General features: G+C 34.8%; 1 protein-coding gene across 4 annotated transcripts in view; it reads right to left on the reverse strand.

Annotated features, from left to right (window-relative positions):
* Positions 1-434: 434 nt before the first annotated feature.
* NIPBL (NIPBL cohesin loading factor) overlaps positions 435-23,070 on the reverse strand; it is a 139,575-nt gene continuing 116,939 nt past the window's right edge. For 3 of the 4 annotated variants that reach the window (XM_014875485.2, XM_014875486.2, XM_014875482.2), the window contains 23 exons: positions 22,738-22,827; positions 22,286-22,500; positions 22,081-22,183; positions 21,116-21,214; positions 20,879-21,025; positions 19,139-19,273; positions 17,700-17,798; positions 16,251-16,304; positions 15,037-15,145; positions 14,339-14,475; positions 12,680-12,820; positions 12,291-12,384; positions 12,026-12,180; positions 11,679-11,769; positions 8,383-8,556; positions 7,676-7,866; positions 6,821-6,928; positions 5,325-5,525; positions 5,053-5,199; positions 3,205-3,500; positions 2,733-2,907; positions 1,995-2,180; positions 435-1,428 (listed from right to left, as the gene is read on the reverse strand). In XM_014875485.2, coding sequence (XP_014730971.1) covers positions 1,063-1,428; positions 1,995-2,180; positions 2,733-2,907; positions 3,205-3,500; positions 5,053-5,199; positions 5,325-5,525; positions 6,821-6,928; positions 7,676-7,866; positions 8,383-8,556; positions 11,679-11,769; positions 12,026-12,180; positions 12,291-12,384; positions 12,680-12,820; positions 14,339-14,475; positions 15,037-15,145; positions 16,251-16,304; positions 17,700-17,798; positions 19,139-19,273; positions 20,879-21,025; positions 21,116-21,214; positions 22,081-22,183; positions 22,286-22,500; positions 22,738-22,827 — 3,513 coding nt within the window. In that variant the 3' untranslated portion in view covers positions 435-1,062. Of the gene's footprint in view, positions 1,429-1,953; positions 2,181-2,732; positions 2,908-3,204; positions 3,501-5,052; positions 5,200-5,324; positions 5,526-6,820; positions 6,929-7,675; positions 7,867-8,382; positions 8,557-11,678; positions 11,770-12,025; positions 12,181-12,290; positions 12,385-12,679; positions 12,821-14,338; positions 14,476-15,036; positions 15,146-16,250; positions 16,305-17,699; positions 17,799-19,138; positions 19,274-20,878; positions 21,026-21,115; positions 21,215-22,080; positions 22,184-22,285; positions 22,501-22,737; positions 22,828-23,070 lie in introns of all 4 variants that reach the window. The other variant, XM_014875484.2, reaches the window with a different exon arrangement.

The following is a 23,070-nucleotide window of genomic DNA, read 5'->3' on the forward strand; positions in this document are numbered from 1 at the left end:
CAGAGAAATGCATACATGGCCAGTTCGCCCAAGCAGAAGAGTAATTCAGCTTTCCCCAAATCTGAACTATCAAAAATTACCACTTGGACAGCATTAGAAAGAAATTGAAGCATACAAGGAATAAACTATAGTTTCTTTTTATATCAAAATGTACTCTTGAAAATGTGTTTGGCACAGTGCTAAATCATATAGTTAATACTAAATATTGCAGGATACAATAAAATCCTAATTAACTTGTGTTTACACCCTTTTAGGGATAAAAATAAAAAGATACCAATTATTCAGAAGTCAGCCTATACAAACTGTATAAACAATATTTTATGTCTTGTTTTGAAAACCACTGATATAGGAAATTTTACATAAAAGACTGTAAAATAATATAAATGGATTTAAACAGATCTTTACAATAAGAAATTCAAATGGAAACAGACAAGTAACAAAGAGAAGTAAAAAAATTTATTGCAGTATTCGTTCCACCAGATTTGCTGGGGATCCCTTTTCTTGTATTATTTCAGGGTGACCTAATACATCAAAATCTACATTTACAAAAACTCCTCCTGCAGATAGGTCATAGATACTGCATGCTTTTTTTCTTTTTTTTTTTTTTTTTTCTTCAACAGAATAAATTATATATCCAGGAGATTCTGCCACTTTACAGCCTGGAAAAACAATGCTTTCCTGGAAACTGGGCTAAGCTAAAGAAAGCCATCCGCTGCTAGGTTAAACTCCAAGAACACTTTATTAAGAACATTAACAGACTAATTTCCAACATTCACTTGTTTATTTTTTTTTAAACAGAAAGGTTTTTTTTTTTCAAGATATAAACAATTTTTTTGTTAAACTATAATACAGTGGGAGTAAAAATGAACTGAGAAGTTTCTGCTGCACAACAGCGAAGGAAGCTCCCACAAAAATGTTTACCAAACATTTCCTTCTTTTTTCCCCGCGTCCCAGGTTCCATTCTTACTCTTCATTTAACTGATTTTTTTTTGCCAGAAAGTTGGTATTTCAAGTTTTTCTGTTATTTCAATTCCTGTAAATTTGGCTGCATGTACAAATTCATTAGCTGGAAGTTCCATCCTTGGCGGCATACAGCGATCGTAAAGTCTGCACAACTTTATTAGTCAGCTTATTAGCACTCGTTAGAGCAATTTTTTTGTAAATAATGTCTGACTCTTTAATAGTGTCTACCCAAGGCACCAGTTTGCGGCCATCACGGCGCTTAGCCTCAGTCCAGGAGCCACTGTAGGAGCCTGCCATCCACTGAACACTGAAGCCATTGCTGGTTTTCTGTACTACTCTTGCAATTTGTGGTCGGTCTTTGTACTTTGGACAGCAAATAGCGATGACATCCATGACATCAACACTTTCATTCATCTGTGCTGCCAACTCCGTAGAGTCTGAATTTCGTTTTGACCTTCTCAATGACTAAAACATTGGGGGGAAAAAAGACCAAGTGTTACACAAAAGAACTTTAGTGAAATTATTGCTTTTATTGCTTTTAATCCCTTGACGCCGGGAGTTGGGATTCCCCGGCACACATTCCATTGCCGGCAATGAGACGCACCGCGACCGCCAGCGCCAAGGGGTTAACATATCCTTGTAAAACCACATACTCTTAATTTGTACCCGTGTCTTTATCTCTTATTGATATATAAAATTATATATACACATGAATCATAAAGCTACATAAAAACTTGGCAACAATAAAAAGGATAACACACAGTACATTCCAAAGGAAAATTAATAACTTTTTATACGGGATAAATCTCATTTTCTAGTTTGTTTTTTTTTTTATTGTCTTTTCTGTTAAACTTTCTACAAAAGTTGTATAAACGGTTAAGTAGAGAATCTCTATCTACAAAATGCTTTTTTTTTTCATGTGGATTACATTACTTGGTGTACATTTAATATAATAAACTGACATTTATAAGCACATAAAAATCATTTTACGTAATACGCTGCGAAATACGTTGACTCCTCCTCCGCCTCACCCCTGAAGTGCCTCCTCCTCTATCCTCCCCATCACTTTCATCGTCCTCTGTCTCAGCTGCATTGTTTTTAGGGCTGCCTCCTCCAAGCAGCGAGGTAATTGCTTTGTTCCGAGCATTTGTGCTAGCTGACACCTCTCCATCTTCTTCCTCTTCATCAGGATCCAAATGTTCCATAAGGAGCTTGAACTATTAGAACAAAAAAGATCAGTTCACTTTGTAACTTTAAACATCGACATTTGTATCACATTACATTATGTTAGAAACAAGTAGCAACATAAAGAAACAGAGTAAAACAAACAGTAGACAACATGGTGTTCTACAAACTTAACTTTCTGATTTTTTTTTTTGTAGATACACAAAAGCTTTTTTCCTGTGTTTTCCAAATGGCAAGTTTTCTCTAACTGTTATTGGTGCAGGGTGAGGGACAGTTCATAAACCACATCCAGTCTCTGTTCCCATGATAGAAAATATTAGCAATAAAGTGAAGAAGTAATATGGGAGAAGTATAAAACATGGATACCAGGAACTGGAAAATACTCCATAAAGATGAATATCCTTTAGCTGAAATTAATTATTGTTGAGTTTAAACTTATTAGAAATCTTTGAAACACAGTCCTGCTAAACATCCTGAAAGGAAGATCCAAACATCACGTAAGATAACCAGGAACTTAACATTTGGAAATGTACTTTCAATACCGTGTTAAAGGATTTCACTTTCTGCAAAGCAACTTTACTTACATCTAAGTACTGTTTTACTATACTCCTCTTCACTTCTTCTGTGATCTTGGAATTAGCCATATCACTCCGCAGAAAATCCAAAGTTTGTTTTGGATGGAAATGCACTCCTGTCTTCCTGTTTATAGCTTTATCATACACTTTTGCAGATTCCGATGGAGAATATTTTTGAATTTTACTGTTTAAAGTAAACAAAAGGGAAGACCTTTTAAGGAAAGTCCAGAGTAATTTGAATAAAAAGCTTTTAAAATCTCCAGTATAAGTATTTATCTTTGAATCATTCCATATACAATAGATAGGCTGGTAAGAGATTTAAAAAATGTGTTTTTTAAGCCAAAGTTCAACTTAATAATTTTTTTTCTCTGTTATACAAATGTATTGCTTAAACAAGTACTTACAATCAACTTAAATAAATGGCAAAAACTTCTAAACAACTCACTGCATAACAAGTGTCCTATTATCTAAATAGCCTTACCTATCAGAGAATCCACAGAGGTTCTTTAGATGCTGTTTCAGCATCAGAAGTAATAATATGCCTTGGGAGACATTAGCAAATTCAATTAAAGGAGCTGAATTTTCAGGTAAACACTTCATCACTGCATTTATATCATTTTCTTCATCAGAATCTGAGTCAGAGTCCACTCGTTTCCGTAACCTCCGAGGCTTAGAAGCTTCCTCCTCACTTTCACTTCCGCTACCACTGTTACTGTCACTCTCCGTCTCCTCACCTGATGAAGGCTTTCTTTCCTTTTTTTTGTCTTTCACCATAGACTGCAAGACAGAGGAGTTAACAAACATTCCAAAATTAGGGTAAGTAATATCATGTTCCTAAAATCATCTGTCCAAAGTCATTACTAGCTTAAATTAGACAGAATTCCCTGGACAATGTCATTAATTTATAACTTGATAGTCTTAAAAATATCTATGACAAAAAGATACTGAAAAATTTATTCAAAGCCCAAATTTTCTTGCAAGATGCATACAGAATAAACTGAAGAAACAAGCACTCCCTTGGTATGTTATCTTTAAAAGACTGCTGATCATTAGTAGTGACAGCAAAATACAGTAGAAGGCCAAATACAGTAAATCAGGAAGAAAATTCTGTTCTTCTTTCACTTGAATGTAATTTCTGTGTATCATGGAGATTTCCACATTTACTTTGGTGTCCAAGCTGGTTTTAAATCCTTGTCTCTTAAAATTCTATGACACTAATTACACTGCTGACCAAAGTGATCATATTAATAATTAATTAATAATGATTAATAATAATAACCAGCTACCCTATGCCTCAGTGGGGCTCTGAACAATCTGGTCTAGAGGAAGGTCCCTGCCTATAACAGAGGGCTGGAACAAGGTGATCTTTAAGGTCCCTTCCAACCCCAGCCATTTTGTGATTTTATGATTAGTTCCATGATTACTTGCAAATCTACAGAATTTCACATATGCATTATTACTGCACATAGTATGATTTTTCAGGACACAGACCTAAGCAGGATCTCATCCTTTAAGGGTGCTGGATTCTACACACTGGTTCTCAGCCTGAAGAATGTATTGTCTCATTCTTGCAGACTAAAAATCAACTTTGGTAGGGTGAGAGTTTAAAAAGCACAGTACGTTTCAGGCAGTGAACTTTCAGGCATCAACTCTTGTATTTATTAGTCAAACTGGACATTCTAGAAACTGGTTTGCCTCCTGACAATTGGCACCTTCTACTGTAATAGTCATTCAGGAAAGGAAGACACTGAAGTCTTCAAGAAGCAGAGGCCTCTCACTTACAGGCTCGTGTGTTGCCATGACAACAGGTACTCTATCATGTTCCAGGTTCTTATGTGCTGCCTTAAGAAATATTGCCCACTCCTCTCTTGCAACACACAATGTATTTTAAATCTCTCAGGCAACACAAATGCAACTGCCATCAGCTACTTGACAACAAAATTAACTGCCAACTGAATTTTATTATTCAAATTTTACAAACAAGCAAAACAAACTAGTATTCCATGACGATTCTAGGTTCATGTACTTTCAGATGCATACAATTAACTGTTATTCAGCCATATTGGGAAATTACATGGATCCGATCTCAAAATTCATAATTCTTTTTTAATAATATAAGCAGCAATATAAGCAGAATTTTTGACTGTTGTCTACCAGATACAGATCAGAACCGACAGTGTTGCTTGTTTTTTGAGTATTGTTTACATGCCAAGTAATGCAACTGGTTCACAGAATAATAACGGTACTGTATTCATTGAAAAAAAGATCACATTACAGAGAAGTTTATGTTTCCACCATCATAAATATACTAAAATATAAATGCACATACCTCTTTAAATGACTGTAGTAGGTTGCTACCAGAAACTGAGAGTGTAATGTCTATATGATGCATTATAAACAGTGGCTCTTCCTGTGTTTGGTAAGGAAAACAGGCTAGATTGTCTGCTATGTACAAAAGCATATTCACCTCTGTTTTCTGGAAGTCAAAGAAAAAATTACACATAAGTACATGTAGGAAAAAAACCCCATAACAAAATGAGAACTTAAGCTTGTAATGCTGCATTTTAACTTCCTTCTAAGCGAAGAAAATGTGGTGCTTACTGCAGTATCATCAAAGAGGTTGAGTAAAGAAATTAGAAAGGCTCGTCTGTGTTGACGGTTCCCTCGAATCATGGAGTAGAGGTGTGAACACAGTGCACTGGATGATTCATCATGTCTAAAACCTCTCACAGGATCTTTCGGGCAAGTATTAATTGCCTGTTGTACTTGGTAAGACATCTTCATACCAGCCACTGCTTTCATCTGAAATGGAAATATATTTAGTTTTATTCAAAACGTTGCTTCCAAAGCAGTACAACTGAATCTTTTTAAAGGGATGCTCATCTGAAACTAAAATAAAAACATGCACCGCAGCAATACTACCTTTTGAGTTGGCAAACAGATTTGAGATGTCAAACAGAACTTGTGGCAGAGATAAGAATGTCTTGTGAACTGCTTTGACTGTAAATTCTGCTAGGAACATGCAGCTAATCTGTTTACCCACCATAGATAGGTATTTCAATTTAAATGATTTTCAGGAAAATTGAAATGTTTTCATACAAGAATAGAATATTTTACCACATGCATATGCTTGGTATCCCCTGCAATGAAACCAATAACTGAATCCATATGAGTACAATAGGACTAACACATAGAAAATTAGTGTTGTTTTTTTTTTTTTCACACACCCCATACTTTCCAGTCGATTTTACTCACTTCAGTGGTCCTACTCTAGTTTGAGAACAAACTGAATCCCTAATTAGGCTGCATAGCCAGCTGTACACATACCACCTCTGCTGCTGTTCAGCAAAGTTGTCTATGTGTCTATATATTGTATTAAATCCCAGCTGCCTAAAACAGCAAATTCCAACTGCTAGCCTTCACTTAATGGATGCCATCAACACTGCAATGCTCAAAATGCACTGGAATACAAGGAACACCATGTGAGAAGTCCTACAACACAGGACACACACAACCTAGACTGGGATCTTCCAAAATAAGGAGAATGCTGCAGCTTAATTTCAGATCTTAAGCAGAACTGGTACTATGCCACAACGCCCGAGTTTTTCCTTTCAGCAAGACTCATCATATGTAAACAGTTTCCTATGCTTCTTCTGCTTAGATTACAATTTATAAAGCCTTGGTGCCTTGCACACTCTAATATACATACTCTAAGGACTGCTATTGACTGTCACATAGTGTTTTCCTTTCTAGTCCACTGATACAGGAAAATCACTGCTAAAACATTATGAAACACATGTCCTTACCACTTATCAAATAAAGGCTCTAAAGTACTATTTAGTGTGGAAAATATTACTATGATTCATAAATTAAAGGAAGTTTTAGATTAGAAGAGACACTTCAAATAATATTATCCTTTCCATTTTTCCATTTCAGAACAGAAATCTCCAAACAGGGAGTAATCTTTACAACTGCTTACTGTTATTGTTTATTTTTTTTTACTTTATACTGTTTTTCTGAAGCTGAAGCATATTCAAGTGTTAAACCACTAGAGAACACGACAGTGTTTTGTAAAATGGTAAATGAGAATTACTTACGTGAATGAACCCAGCATATTTTTTGTCAATTTCCACCAACTGTTGGTCAGCTTTATTTCGCATAGAGGGCTCTGGATCTGTGCCCATAGCAATTAAGTACGGCACACACTTGAAAAACAAATGAAATGGTTATTCAGAGGCATTGTACCTCCTCTTTGTCAGTCTTTATTCTTTGTTCCTACTGCAGAAATTAGAATAGGAAGGTCTGTGCAACTTAATACCCTTTTTCATGTAAATAGAACAAAATACTACAAGACACCAGCATTCTAACAAAGTTGTGAGGTTTCAGGTAGTATTTCCCTGTTTCTCAAACTCTAAAGTAAATTTAAAATACAGAAAATTGCATTTTAAAAAAACCCAAAAAACCACTTATGACTGAACGTATGCAATAGCTGCAGCATCAAAAATTAATTACAAAACATTATATAAGCAAAGAATGATGGAGATGATGATTGAAGTTCTGACACTGACTTTGGAATTTCATAATGTTTGGATGATATAGGGATTGAGGTGGAAGCAAGCCGACACAAGATAAAGAACTAAATAAAGAAAACATTTTGGCATATACCTCAAGTTTTAACAGAAACATGCTCCAATGTACATATCTACATGCTCTTTATGTACTGCCTGGGCTTTTACACCTTAAACCAAAAATAGATAATGAAGCATTTGGAATCTAGTGGGCTAAAAACATAAAGCAGATTTCAAAATATGCCTTCTGTAAAGGCCTCTTGCTACAGTAAGAAATTACTGTAACATGTAATGTAAGTAGAAGACCTGGAAATTTACACAGCAAATGTGAAAGCCTCTAAAAACATGAATAAGAGGAAGTCCCACCACAAAAGCCTATCATACCTGAACAGGATGGATGAGACCTTGGTTTAATGTCAGTGCAATGACATTTAGAGCAAAGTGGCGTACACTGGACTGGTTATGAAAGAAAGCCTCAAGGACCTGTTTGAGATATAGCTGCATGATGGAACTACTCATCCCTGAGGAAATATCACCCATTTCTTTCAGGTCTTCCTGTTTTGCTACTTTTTTCCCTGTAAAAAGGACAAAAGCAATAGCATACTTATCATAGTATAACCACTTATTTTGCCATCACTTGATATATGCTGAGCTTTAAGTTTCACATTTCAGCCGTCTTAGAATGGTTTTATGGTCTCATGAAACACAGAATAATCGAATGTATAAATATATATTTAAAAAATAGAGAGACAAAACTTTAATTCAAGTCTTAATTCCTTAATAAAGCATTTTTTAAAATGTTGCACTTGTGATTTTTTATCTGAAAACTTTAAAATTAGGGTTTTTTTTGACGGAAAATATAATTACCATCATTACAACAATTATGAATTCTGGATGGCTTCCAATATTTACACATCTTGGAAATAATACATCTATGCATATACCTCTTTTTAAAAAATTCTGAAATACTTTGGGGACAATACTACTGATCTGTTTACAATTTTAAGTGACTCAGCACAGATATATAGTAACTGGATGCAACAAAGTCTGGTTTTGCAAGGCTCATGAGCACAGAAGAACTCAGCACTTACAGTCTCTGTCTGCCTGCTGCATACGTGTATCCTCCTCCTGCAAGTACGTCTGGAGGTTTTTTAACACCTGGATTTTTAAGTTTACTGAACAGTTCTTATCTGAAAGAATGCTGTTGTACAGAGTCTTCACTTCTTGTTCGAACATTAAACTTGGGTGCTGAATAAATGCAAATCCTAAGAATGGAGAAAAGGGAAATAGTTCTCATTATTATAATCTAGAAATTGTATTTCTGCTTTTTAAGTTCTTCAGAAGAAAGGTATGAAATTTATCTCCTCCCAGCAGCACAGCTTTTTCTAGTCCAAACAGTATCATGCTTCCATATGGACACCATCCATTGCTTACAAGGAGCTCTGATAGCCATGACAGTTGTATTAACCATGACTCTGTTTGATGGATAAAATGCAGTGTGACCCAGGGCAGATGCACAAAAAGTTATACAGATCTGGAACCAGGTCCAGTGTAGTGGCCTACATCTCAATGACTAGGAGCTATCATAAGAACAAGAAAGGAACATTACCAAAAATTATCTGTTATTTTTCTAATGCAGACATTGTAATACATCTAGAGACGAACATTTTGCTGCAACTGTAAAATGTGACTTATATGGATGCAGTGAAAATGCAGAAGAATTGACAAATAACATTAGTATGTAAGAAAATAATAGAAAAAACAGTCACCAGGGAACACAGTAAAATTTATACCTCTTGCTGTCATTATTCATATACCTATTGTAGTCTTCTCTTCAAGATCATCTGAAATGTTCCCAAGACTATGTGTTTTGGAAGACACACACTACAGAACAGTTCTTATCTGTAGTCTTACCCTTGTCAACAAACTGGTTATTCTAAAGTCTGTATTTAACAAAAACTTTTCTAAATTACTGGCAGTATTTACCACTTTAGAAAATGTATGTAAATTTAGACGTGTTGCTGACAAACTCTTACGGATTATCTTAAGAAAAACAGTAACAGGAACATAACATCCTAATTTAATTTATTTTAACTACTTAATTTTTTTAAGACTGTTTGGGAAAAGCAGACATTAAATGCATTTTCTATGACCACAAAAAATTCAGATTTTAAATGGGCACACAGAAAAAAATGGGAACATAAAAGAAAAATGGGTGGAAAAATAAAAGCAAATAAAATTCTGCAAGAACAATACATAAAAATAGCTGTAGCAGAGGGAAGATTGAGTCAAGTTTTCAAAACAGGCTCCGTACACACAGAAGACAGTCTAAGTAAAGGCTAAATCCAAGGCAAGCCCTCAGTGTGTTTCAGATCTCATTTCAGTCTCAAAACAAGCAGCAGAGAAGCAGATGAGAGAAAGGGAAAAGACAAGAAAAAGAAATTAGGGTCCTCTTTGGAGTATGTGGTATGATAGTGCAGTCTATACAAGAGTATATTGATGTTTGTAACTTGACTGTCTCTGAGCAAAGTCCAACCCATTTCCTGTGCCTAATTTTAAAAATGAAAAGCACTTGGACATACATATTTGTAGCAACTTTTAAAACTTTTCCTTTATTCATTTTAAGAAATCTAAACCACCAGTGTTCTCAGGGAAATTATTACTTTTACATCCCCTCTTTACTGGGAAGAAATATTACTTGGTATAAGAGGCTGTTATATGAGATGAAGAAAGGCACCTGCTCTATGTTTTTTTAAGGACTGAATTCACATCTCAGAGATGGTGTCATACCATTTCTCTTCACACCTTTGTTTTCACTCTGTTCAGGATCTTTAGAGTAACCACTGAACTTGGCTGAGTTAACTGTTAGGTACTTAAAATTTTAGCTAAATTTACTAAACAAGTTTATATCCTCAATTTGTTTTACAAGTACACATCTAGATAAGAAGCACAACCATTATTATTAACCTTAAGATTAAGCTCAATCCCTCAACAGCAGTGGCCCATCCTGAGGCAAAGGTTAAAACTGTTGAGTGTCCCTACTAAAATGACAGTCTGATAGGAAAGTACATTCTTCACATGACCCTTTTCTCCATATATAAATATTGACCTAACTTGCTAGTCCTTTTTACTGTGCTGCTGCTCACAAGCACTGAATGAGTTGGACAACTTTGCTCAGTGACCAGTCTGAGGTGGAAATTTGCACTGTCTACCACATCTCCATACATCGAACAGCTATCTTCAGAATCAGTAGTTGGATGAAATCAATATATCACTAAAAATAGTGAGGTTTAATTAAAATAAAGATTGATATGCTTATAGACAGAAAAAAAATATTAAGAATGACTACTGACAGAACAGATCACAGTTCAGTCTACAATTTAGAAACTTTTGGCAAATGTGACATGGTCCATATCCATGAGCACAGTGATCATGTCTCTGGTTAGGAATACAGACCCTACCCCACATACGATAATTCTGTAGAGTGCAATTAAACTGGACTAGACTATAGGTAAGTGTCATGTACATTGACATAAAGCCTAGAAAAAACTAAAAGTAGCCCAGAGAACCATAGCCTTGCTCCTCCAACAGAGGCAATTCCAATGCCATTAATCCTGCTCAACTGTCTTGAAATGGTTTATCATAGAATATGAAATGAAGACTCAGTCTTGAACCTTATCCTCATAGCCCTCCCTAGCCTGTATTAGAGTAGGATATCTGAAAAGTCACCTAAACAGCAACATAAAGAGGCAAATTCTTATCCACAGCTAAATCATACAATGGAGGTTCTCATGCCTTGGAGACAATTTCTTTCAGACCAAGCAATAACCATGAATTGAACTCTTCCAGACACCAAGACCTATCTGCCCAAACAAGATTTTCTCAGATGTGCAATTTTGTCCCCGAGTCAGTGGCAGTTCATTTTCTACTGCAAATCACTGAAATGCCATACTAATCTCACAAAGGCCATTCAGCTACTATAAACAGCAGTTCCTTTGACTCCTGCAGAATGGTAGCTCCCACTCCTAAAATGTTCCAAGTTTTTCCATCCTTTTTTACCTCGTGGACTGAAAAACAAGGTTTGGGGCTACAACATACTTGCATGTGGAGTAAAAAAATAGCATCTTCATTAACTTGGAAATTTGCTGCCCTCTTCAACTTGATCACACATCAAAAGGCATTCACCATCAAAAGCACCCAGGCTGCTGCAGACTTACGCAACTAGCAACCCTTTGACAGCTTTGCTATGACCAGTTCTCAAACAAAATAGGCAGTAAGTTTTGATTTTAAGCAAACTCTTCTGTGACTACACAAATACGTGAATTCCTACCGATCCACACGGATTTTTACTAGAGCAGAATAACAAAAAACTATTAATATTTCTTACCGAGACCAATAATGGCTTTTGTCTGTACTTCTTCATCTGAATGCTTTGTAAAATACATCAGCAGTTCAAGTACTTTATCCTTAATGTTAACCTGGGCAAATTAAAACAAAAATAACAGCTATTTGAAGATGAAATAGATGTTTTTTAATCTCTTATAGAAAGAATATATATAAAAAAGGAAGGGAGATGCACAGTCCTTGCAAAAGCAGGTATTTAAAAACCAGGAAGCTATACCATACTCTACGGAAAAATATATACCTTTGGGGGTCTAGGAATAATGTGCTTTCAAATTGAAGTGGAACATTCATTATGCCTAAGACACGAAGAATAAATGAAAGTTATTTTACCTTACTGTTGCCCTTAAAATCTTCCTGATCAAAATCAAAATGCCGACACAGTGCTCCAACTGTGAAAAGTGATCTAAGGAGTGCTGGTTTATTGGCAGTGAGTATTGTACTGTTGGGGTCTTCTTGGTGTTGATTTTTTAATTTAGAAAGTGCACCTGCAGTAAAATAAAAGTTTTTATCACAGTGTTTAATTGTGGTGTATTCCTCCGATAAGACTTGTACTCAAAACTGAAAAGTGACAATTACTTGTTATGATTTTGCTTACCATAGTATCTATTAAAACATGCCCACACAAATTTATAGTTCTGGGTGACCTTGTTCACAACAGCCCCAAGACAGCTCACACAGTGCTGAACAACCTAGGAATAAGAACAAATAAATTATCTACTTAGAAGTTTAAATTGAGGTTCTTGTGAAGGAAAAAGCTATGCTGAACTAAAATTAACAATCTAACAGACATAATGTAATGTCCCTCCTTAGATTGCTCTGCAAATCTACTCATTAAAATACAGAGAAACCAAATGAAAACCCTAGTAAACCAAGTACATTGATTTTTCTTGCCTCAAAAGTTAACTTCATAATGAAGACAAGACTGTCTTTAAACCTAAGTCATGTGAAATGGAATCAATAAAATAGTAGCAATTAAAAACATACTGTCATGCCATATTTGATGATGAGTTTCATGAGGTCTTCCTCAATAGTGGCAAGAAAGGTCTCACTTGGATGCTCCATTAGCGGCACTACAAGCTCTAAGATTTTTGCAACATTGCAGATCACCATGAAATCATTCTGGGTCTGAAACAACAACATTTATAGTGTTTAATACTTCTGGCCATGTATAAGCTAAGCACTTTTAATACACACAGACGGTTAAAAACTCTGGCTTATTTAAGATATTTGGTAAACATCTAAAATAATACTTATATATTTTACATCCGTTATTAAATTACATGAAATGCATGAAATGTAGTTCTGTTTACTGCAGGCATTCTGGGGAAAAAAAGTCTGGATGAGCAGAATTACATCTCTTGTCAAGGCTGTGTCAGACCTGAAAACCTTTGGGTCTGATAATTTTCTGGAGTATTACATGAAATCTAGGAACTCTTCCTGAGATATGCACACTAGAGAAGACACAACACCTGAAGACCAGATATCAGCAACAAAATGAAGTTGTGCTATGACTTAATACACCTTAAACAAAAGGTCATAATGTGCACAAGTGTAGAAATTACAATTAAAGCTACTACCAGTTTGCATTATCATGATTGTATATAGATTCTAAGTGTGGATTCTATGGAGAACATCTGTTAAAGAGACATACAGCTAGAAATGAACTTCTGACAAATCCAGCTAGCTAATCAGGATATTATAAATCCTGAGTACTAGTATCAAGCTATTTGACATGTTCTAGCTGTCAGTGATAATTCTATGTTTCATCTCAACCATGTGTAAATACAAAACAAACCAATTGCAACCCACTAAATGAGCTGCTGCAAGTAAATATTTAGATAAGTTTTTCCTATATGATTAGTTCAGAAGCAGCTCTAAGAGCTTGTTATAAATGTGCCTAGAGAATATGGAAAATGCCTGGAAAGAAAGTGCCAGGCTGTATTTACAATTTAAATTGGTAACAATTACCCCTTAAGCCTGCCCTGGGCAGCTCACCTATTGAAAGGCACTGCTGCCACCCACTCACGCTCATCATCTTTGAGCAAGAGGTGCTTGATCCTGCCCTGCTCCTTCTAACCAGTCAGGTTGTCAGATCAAAATGGCAGAAACTGCTGCAAGGATTCAGAGACCTGACTGGGGGAGGGTTTCAGTGTTAGAGCTCTCTACAATGTCTTACAGGGGAATACAAGAGCACTGGAGCTAGAGAAGTCTAATGAAGTCTAGAAGAGGATGAAATAAGACGTTTTTCTTCTCATACATTTGCTATATATTAAACCACTCTATCTTATGGATCCTTATCCTTAGTCTTAAGATTCATATGTTAAACACTAATACTTTTAAGATTGTGACTGTAAACTAAAACAATTCTAAGAAACTATTTCCTGATGGGAGAAAAACTGGGAAAGAGGCAGCACAGGCTTCAGTTTCATTTGGCTGCAAAATATGAAGGTAGTACATGAGGAAGAACATCTTAAAAGCTGCATCTTCAAAAGGATCTAGTAGCCTCCAAAGCTCTGATGAGCTCTGAAAAAACTTCACAATTTGAAATTTTCTTTTCTTACTTTAAATTTCATAAAGTATACAAGACAGATGTTCATTTTCATGCTCAATTACCCAGGGAAAAGACTGATTTTCTCTACTTACACTACATTTAGTGGTCAGGTATGGCTGCATAGTCATGGCATGTTTGACCATCAGCTGGGGCCTTATTTTGCTGAATAAGAACAAAGTGGTTATGCAAGCAACCAAGCGACCAGAATTCACACCTTTATTGTCAGAATCTGCAAAACATTAGAAAATACAAAAAGGATAGTAAGACCAAGTGCTGTTTAAGCAATGAAAAACACTGTTTGAGTATCTCTTTCACTGCATTTCTTTAAAGAACAAAACAGAATGTTCTTATTAGAAATGGGAACATGTTAACATTTATATGTGACCACAAAATAATTGAAAAAAAAAGCCAAGATGCATCAAAGACATCACTACTTTTTAAATTCGTTACTGTACATGTTAGACTAGCCCAGCCAATGATTCGTATTACAAGTGTAGAATATACCAATGCAAATAAAATTTACCATGTTAGTTTTGGTTTTAGTGATCTGAAAGTTTGAACCAGTTATTTTAAAAGTAGTTCTACTATTGTGATTAGCTAGTGAAGATTAGGAAGGTTTTATTATTACACACAGTGCTTAAAATTTCATCACTTAATAACAATGATTTATCACAATCAGCTTTTAACAAGAATTCCAGAACAGTAACTTTTTACACTGAAGTGATTTCAACAACTGTTACAGTATCATAAAAAATTCAAAGGATTTTAGCTGAATTTTAAATAATATTACCTGATAAAGATTCTTCATACTTAAGAATGTGCTCAACCAAATTGTCAACAAGTTGAGTACAGGCTTTCTTCACAGGTTTATATGAAGCATCCTCTTCTGATTTCAACAGCTGTAGCAGACAAAACAGAAAATGGTTTATTGTTAAGCTGCATTCATTTGCATAGGATACATGCTGGTTGTATAACAATTACTACAGATACACAAGGATTTTAGACTACGAAAGTATTTCTCTAAAACTTACATGGTGAAGAAAAAACTATGGGAAATAAAAAAGCAATGTAAGGAACAAAAAAATAACTGCAATAAAAATCCATAGTAATTCTCCTTATTTTCTGCATTGGGATGAAACCTGCTTTATACTTAATGAAATAATGCAGAAATTAGCAGGAATTAGAAGATTTTTAAAATGCTTAGAGAAATAAAGTTCAAATTAAAAACAAATGTTTTTGACAGTAAGCTATAATACCAAATGAGGATCTAATCAACACTTTATTGAAACTTTTTACATATGAGTTTGGGTACTAAAATTGTGTCCATGAAGATTCTTCTAGTATCTAAGAAGGATTGAGACAGTATTATAGCCTTTTCTTCAGTGAAGAGGCTCTTAATGAAGAGGCTCTGATATACTTGATAACTTATTTTCATGACACTCTAGGCAAGAGCAGAATCAAAGGATTTTCTTGCTTGAAAATTAACCAGTGCATGCAAGATGTAGAGAATGATAACACAGGTTAAGAGATATAAACAAACCAAGCTCAATTCTTAGAAATATTGGTATTAGGTATAAGTAGAATATAATGCAGAAGTAACTTATACTCTGAATATTCACTGCTTCCATAAATTGTGTAGAAAATTCATTGGATATGAAAATACACTTATCTACTGTTTAAAAAAATCGACATCACTAGATACCTTATTTCAGAATTAACTACCTTAGCAGACTTTGCGTTATGTCAGTCATTACTGAAGAACTAAACTCCTCCCAAAACCAAGAAGTGAAGTATTTTTAAGAGATCATTTGCAAAGACGGAAACTAATGCCAAAGAAAACTGCACCGAGAAAGATATTAAGAAAGGTCACTTCTTAAAGAGCAAGAATTGAATTTGTCTATTGTAGGACTGCGCTTGGAGCTCCCCTTCTATGTGTTTTAGAAGCAAAAGGAACACTAAAATTCTAACAATGATTGTACTATAAATTCAAAATTCATTACTTACATTTTGAAGAAGCTGTTCAAACCAATCATACCCTGTATCTCTACAAGCTGCAACCTATAAGTATTTTTGAGAATAAACTGATTAATAAACAAGGTATCTGAGAACAAATTATTTCAATACAGATGTCATCGCAAAAGACTGGCAAATATACATACATTTCTATATGCATTAAAAACAGTGGAGACCAGAAACTGTCTTCTGCATTTGAAAAATAGTTCCAACAATTTAAGTGACTCTAGAATTTGTATTTCATACAAAGCAAATCCTACATGCTTTACTGGAGATTGCTGTCTCTAGTGCAAGTTAAGCTCCCATTTTGCAGAAAATTTTGCACAAATTTATGTATAAATAACTTTGAAAATGGACATGCATGCGCATCATAGAACCAAGCTCTCTCGAGTTGGAAGGGATCCACAGGGATCATCAAGTCCAACTCCTGGCCCTGCACAGCATAACCACATGTCTGAGAGCATTTTCCAAACGCTTTTTGAACTGTGTCAGGCTGGTGCTGTCACCACTGCCCTGGGGAGCCTGTTCCAGTGCCCAAACACCCTCTGGGTGAAGAATCCTTTGCTGATATCCAACCTAAACCTCCCCGAATGCAACTTCAGGCCATTCCCTCAGATCCTGTCACTGGGCACCAGAGAAAACTAAACACACACACATTTATTTAGGTATACCACACAGGTGGTTCAAATTAGAACAGGCCAGAGAATTGAGAATTAAACAGAAGTCAAATTGACTGACTTCTCAGACAGGAAAAATGCAAACTACACTATATATTTATTAAATACTGTAAAGCAAAATGAGGTTTAAACCTGCAATTGTAAGTAATTAAGTGAGTTTTTTAATTTGAGATTTAGACCTTCGAATAATTGACATTAAAACATCTTTTCAGCACAGTGGTTTTATACAATGTATTTTCACTACAAATTTAAGCATTTTAATCTGAAACAGATTTTGTTATTTTGGAGATCCTAAAAAGTGAGATACAATTATGCCGACACCAGTTTACTTTGAGTAAAAACATGACCCTGTATTTATTAAAACAGAGTATTAACCTTGCCAAATAAAAGTTATCAATTGTTTGAGGAAAATTTTATTTTAAGAGAAAAGTTCTTAGGTAGGCTTAACTATACGCTGCTAGTAGCAATTCCTGTAGAACATTACATACAACAGAAACTGGTGGTGTTTTAACTTAAAAAGTACTTGATGGAATCTGAATACAGTTATTATGTGGCCACAGTTATTACTGCCAGCAGATTAGTGAGCATTTAAAATTTCCTACAGTCTGCTCAATCACATGAATATTTTTGGCATACATTTAATGCCAGGAAATAAAAAAAGGGAAACCATCTGACATATTGTATTCAAAAAAATACAGATCATGTTTCTAAGATACTAAAAACGAAATTGAATTTTGCACACAACTCAAATTGTTTAACATACCACATCAGTGATGTTTAGTATTTTTCTTGTCATTGCTTCTTTGTCATGGTGTGGAGTTGGAGTAAACCAGAGCTTCTGGAATGTCTCATTTACTAATTTCTGAAGGAAAACAAAATATTAGCATAAATAAATAAACTTACATTGTCACATAAGTATTATTTCTAACACATGCATACAACAGTTGTACTGATAATCTGTGCCTTTTCATAAGGAATTATGCCACTTAAATGAGACTGTAGTAGGAAATGTTACCTGAGACAGACCCATATCTACTATTACGGGACTTATACTGATCTCATGTCAAACTTCAGCAAAATGAAACAATGGGAAGACAATACAGAAAATAAAGTTACCACCTTCCTGCATTCAGAAAAACACAGCTGGGAAGCTGAGAACTGAACAAACAATCCTTAGAGCAGACCTGCAGCAGCAGTGGTAGGTTCTTTTAGTTTACAAAACAGTTGTGACAAGGTGGGAAAGAGAGAGAAGCCAAGTCTCTACACTCAAATATAAGAAGTATTTTACATCCAAAATTTTTGAATGGAGAATAATATAGAATAGAATGCAAGTGAACAAACATTATTCTAAAATTATTTCTCATTCATGGAATTGTTAAAAACACATTGAAATTTATGCCTAACTATTCCTTATTGTTAGAAAGGTAAGAGGAAGAAGGGGAGAGAATATGATTATCCTCCCTTCCAGTAGCACTCTGGCTCTAGCTGTTGATCTTTTTGATTAAGAGTCTTCTCAGAAAGTCACTTTACATTAACATACCTCAAGAGGGTAAAAATACCTGTTGCAGCTTTAAAGTTTTCAAATTTTATTGAAAGTGTGACACAAAATTATTACAAGTGTGTCCCTAATTACTCAGCAATATTTTTTTTTGTAAAATTAAACAAAATAATTATTGTCAGCTTTATTAGGTGACAATTATGTTAGGTTTGTGCCCTTCTGCAAATACAGACTGCACAAAGGCTAGAGTATGAGCACACAAGCAACATTTCAGGAGCAATAAGTGACCCACTGAACATTCAGAATGAATACAAAATTAGCACAGATTAATACTTAATAACTTTCATTTCTGCAAATCAATAAATTTGGTTTTGACATTAATATATGCCATATATAATTATTAAAGTTTTATATGCCGATTTTACTTCTTAGAAAAGAGAAATACCAGAGAAAATACTTGCAAGAAGAAAAATAGTATCTGGAAAATATTTAAAGTATTTTGATTGTCATCAAGAAGTTACAGAAAACAGGACAGAAAAGAAAGAGAAGTCAGCAACAATAACAGAAAGCCAAAATATCAGCTCTTAAAAACATGTAAGTCATAAATATGACAAAGGAGAAATGAAATACTTTTTTTGTTTTGTCAAAATAGGGAAACACTAAAGCAACAATATGTAAATTTTGAAGGATAGGTTTCATTTTACCTTAATGCCTTCTTCATCATTGACTCTCCGAATCATTTTCACACACATTTCTGTAATTTTGGGAAAGGTTGGTTGTTCAATGCAGATATCTCTAAGTATTTTTATTACTCTTTTTCTGACACTGATACCAGTATCCTGTGAAGAGATAAGAATGACACTCTTGAAAACAAATCAGAAATATTAATTTATGTTCTTTATGAATTAATATTTGGAGATCACCCAATTTTACTTGCAAAACTTATTTAGAAAATGCAACTAAAATCTTCTGGAATGCATTCATACAAAAGTTCAGCATAACTTTTTCTAAAGGCTCTGGCTGAGGCCCCAGAATGCTGAAACATTTTCTCCATCTAAGAGCTCATGATGTTGCAAATGGATAATTCACTTCTTAAGAACTTAGAAGCCAGATGTGGTGATGCTTTAGCTACTTTATTGGAATACACAAGATTCCCTAGAGATTTGGATAGTAATACTTTAAGCCTTTAGATAAAGCTTATGGATAAGATACATGTAGGCAGTTGTTTCCATTTTACTAGGTCTCATCTAAGGAGATAGATGAGGAGCTTCACTTTGTATCAACGTACTCAAAATCTGTTGATTTTGAATGTCATGTTTAACTGTTTTATGTAGTACTGTATGCACATGACCTACTTATCTCCAAAAACCTTCACAAACTTGTTTTATCATGTAGCCATAGCAAATGTGTAGTAATGTGTTGACTAAAGTCCTGACATGGATACTGTAAGTTAACGTTATCTGACAGTTAAATTAACATTGAACACCTAGACAAAAACCCCACTTTTTTGTAAAAAAAAGAATAAAGCTTTCAAAACGGTAAAAATAGCATAGAGAAGCTGTCCTCAATAATCCGTATTTCAGACTTCATATATGCAGCAAAATTCCTTATTTCACCTTGTCCTGGTTAAAGCTAGGGTAGTTAATTTCTTCTAGTAGCTGTTACAGTGCTGCATTTTGCATTTAGAATGAGAATCGTGCTGATAACACACTGATGTTTTGGTTTTGGCTAAGCTGTGTTTATCTTAAATCAAAGACTTTTTTTCCCTCCTTGTCTCATGTTCTGCCAATGAGGAGGTAGGCAAAAGAAACTGGGAAGGAGTATGCCAGGACAGGTGATCTGAACTGGCCAAAGGGATACTCCACACCACAGAATGTCATGCCTGGTATATAAACAGGGGGGAGTTATCAGAAAGCACAGCAATCTAGGTTTGGGAGTGGGGCTCTGGCATCAGTCAGCAGATGATGAGCAATTGTATGGTGCATCAATGGTTTGTTTCCTTTTTATTATCATTATTTATAATTTTTATTGTGTTTTACTTTATTTTCAATTATTAAATATTCTTATCTCAACATGCAAATTTTACTGCAATGCTCCTGCTCATTCCACCAGGGTTGGGGTAAAAGATGCGGGGGTTGAGTGAGCAGCTGTATGGTATGTGTTAAACTTCTATTTGGGCTTAAACCATGACACAACTAATTTGAGCACTAATAATGGAATCAAAAGGAATATAGCCCTGATCCTGATGCAGTACATCTTTCTGTAGAAGTTCACCTTTCAACATAATAAAGCCTCCCTAGAAGCAAGTGGTGCATTTTACAAGGTTGTCATTAAAAGCATGATGGCTCACCATTAAAACAATTCCAATTTATTAAACAGGCTCAATTAAAAGCAAATTTTCTGATGCCACTTATTTTACTATAAATATCACAATAATACTGTACCAATATTCTTTCAATCAGCATGTCGTAATACTGCTCAGCAAGCTGAGGACGACAGAGTACAAATCGTCCAAGCAGCTCCACAGCTGCTTCTCGTACACTGGTGGAGTTATCCATTAGCCGTCCATGAACTCCTCGCTGCATATCCAGCTAAAAAAACAAACGAAACAAAGATTCAGAATAACAAATAAAGATTTATTTTAAGAGTGATATGTGTGTGGTAGATATTTTCTTTTTTACCCTGGCTAGGATACTGGGGTCTACAGCAACAACCTCAGACAAACACTTCATGGCTTTTGTTCGAACAGCAATTGCATTTTCACCAAGTACACGCAGAATCTAGAAGACAACAAAAACAAAGATTCCATTGTTTTGGGAAGGTACTAAATAATAATTGAGAGCACAAACGCAGAAGAATAACATACAAATAATATTACTAAAATAGTAATAAATAAAAGCTGGGTTTATCTTCTCAGAAAACAAAAAGGTGCATGTAAGTGATTCAAGGCACTGAAAACTAAACATGGATATTTACCATGATTTACTACTTCTCTAAAATGGGTTATAAGGTTCTTAACTTTAAATTCTACTTGTGTCATTCAGTTGTGGCTTTCACCATGTTTCTTTTAATAGCAGAGTTGGATATGAGCACTCTAAGAATAGCTTTGTATGCAGATCAATTTAAGTAGTGCAACCTAAACTAGTACTGAATTTCAAACATGTCACTGTGCCAGTGTTAGTGCCCTTCTCCCAGAAAAAGCAAGAAATTACACTGGTCAAACAGCAGCTTCCAAAGTGATAGAAAAATGCACTGCAAACAACTGGCCAATCTGGCTTTTACTTTCAAATCAGATTAAGCTCAATTTCAAGAGTTAATCTTACCAAATGAACAAGCATTTTACAGAAGCTGTGAAAATTATTTCAACACTTTTTAATGATCCTCTCACTGTGTGCATACCATGATTTTGCCATTGCCATACATGGATAAATAAAACAATGTGTGCACAATATAATATACAAAACACATGCAAGAAAAAGAAACCTAATCACTTATGCCATCAATACAGAATATGAAAGCACATGGTGTTATGATGGCCTGTAAATACCTCTGTTCAACAATGTACAGATATAGTATGTGGTTGTGAAAGTGTTTGGAATCAGAATCCAACTGTCTCACTATACTAAGACTTCCAGTCACAGTTTACCTGTGTCAAATAAATATCGAAGCTCTGGGCAAACGGCCTCATAGAGGCCAAGTAGCGAACAATCAAACATGCATCTTCATAGTCCACAGTATCAGAATTCATCCTGAAAGAAATTCCATACATTAATCAGGTCATGTTCACAAAAAAAATAATTTAAAACATCAAATGCATGGCTAATGAAGAAGTAAGTGGTACTGAAACATACTTTAATGTACTGAACTGAGATGGAGCAGTTTTAATGATGCTGCGAAGAAACTTTTTGCGACTTTCCGCTCTGTGCATGATTTGTCCTGTGGTCTCAACATCTTTTGCATGATGAGTTCCTTCAGATGAATCCTCATCCTTCTGAGATTTAATTGCTTTTTCTGTCTCCATAGTTGTATCACGGAACCACTGAGCTACATAAAACTTCCGAGAAAACTGCAGAAATAGAGCAAGATGCACAGAAAATAAAACCAACAGATACAGAAAAAGAAAATTAACAGATTTATAATGAGATTTATGCATCGACATTATTTTGGATAACACGATCAACAGTATATGTCAGGGTGATAATTTAACTGAAGCATTAATATATATAATCAAAAGTAATTTTCTTCAGTACATGCTACTGAAATTATTTATATATGTTCCTGATGAAAGACAGCTGAAATTTACCACTAATGATGCATCAATTTCTGTGTTCTCATCCAGATAATCTAGTAAAGCCTTCTGCAGCTGTTGAATTTCATCATCTCCTCCTGAAACCTGTTAGAAGTAGAAAGATAATTATAAACAAGAATACTGCACGGTCATAATTACCATCTGAAAATCTCCAGATATTTGCATATTAAAAACATATAAAAGACATATAAAAGGCACCGAAGTTAGTTGTTTGCATAATTATACAGCATTAATAATTTTTTAACCAATTAGTTATAATGTAAAAAAAATATTAAGAGCAGAATAAGACTGGTTTTAAAGCTGACTGATTTGGTTAATTTTCATTCT

This window comes from Sturnus vulgaris, chromosome Z (genome assembly GCF_052056855.1).
Source record: "Sturnus vulgaris isolate bStuVul1 chromosome Z, bStuVul1.hap1, whole genome shotgun sequence".
Taxonomy (NCBI): Eukaryota; Metazoa; Chordata; class Aves; order Passeriformes; family Sturnidae; genus Sturnus; species Sturnus vulgaris.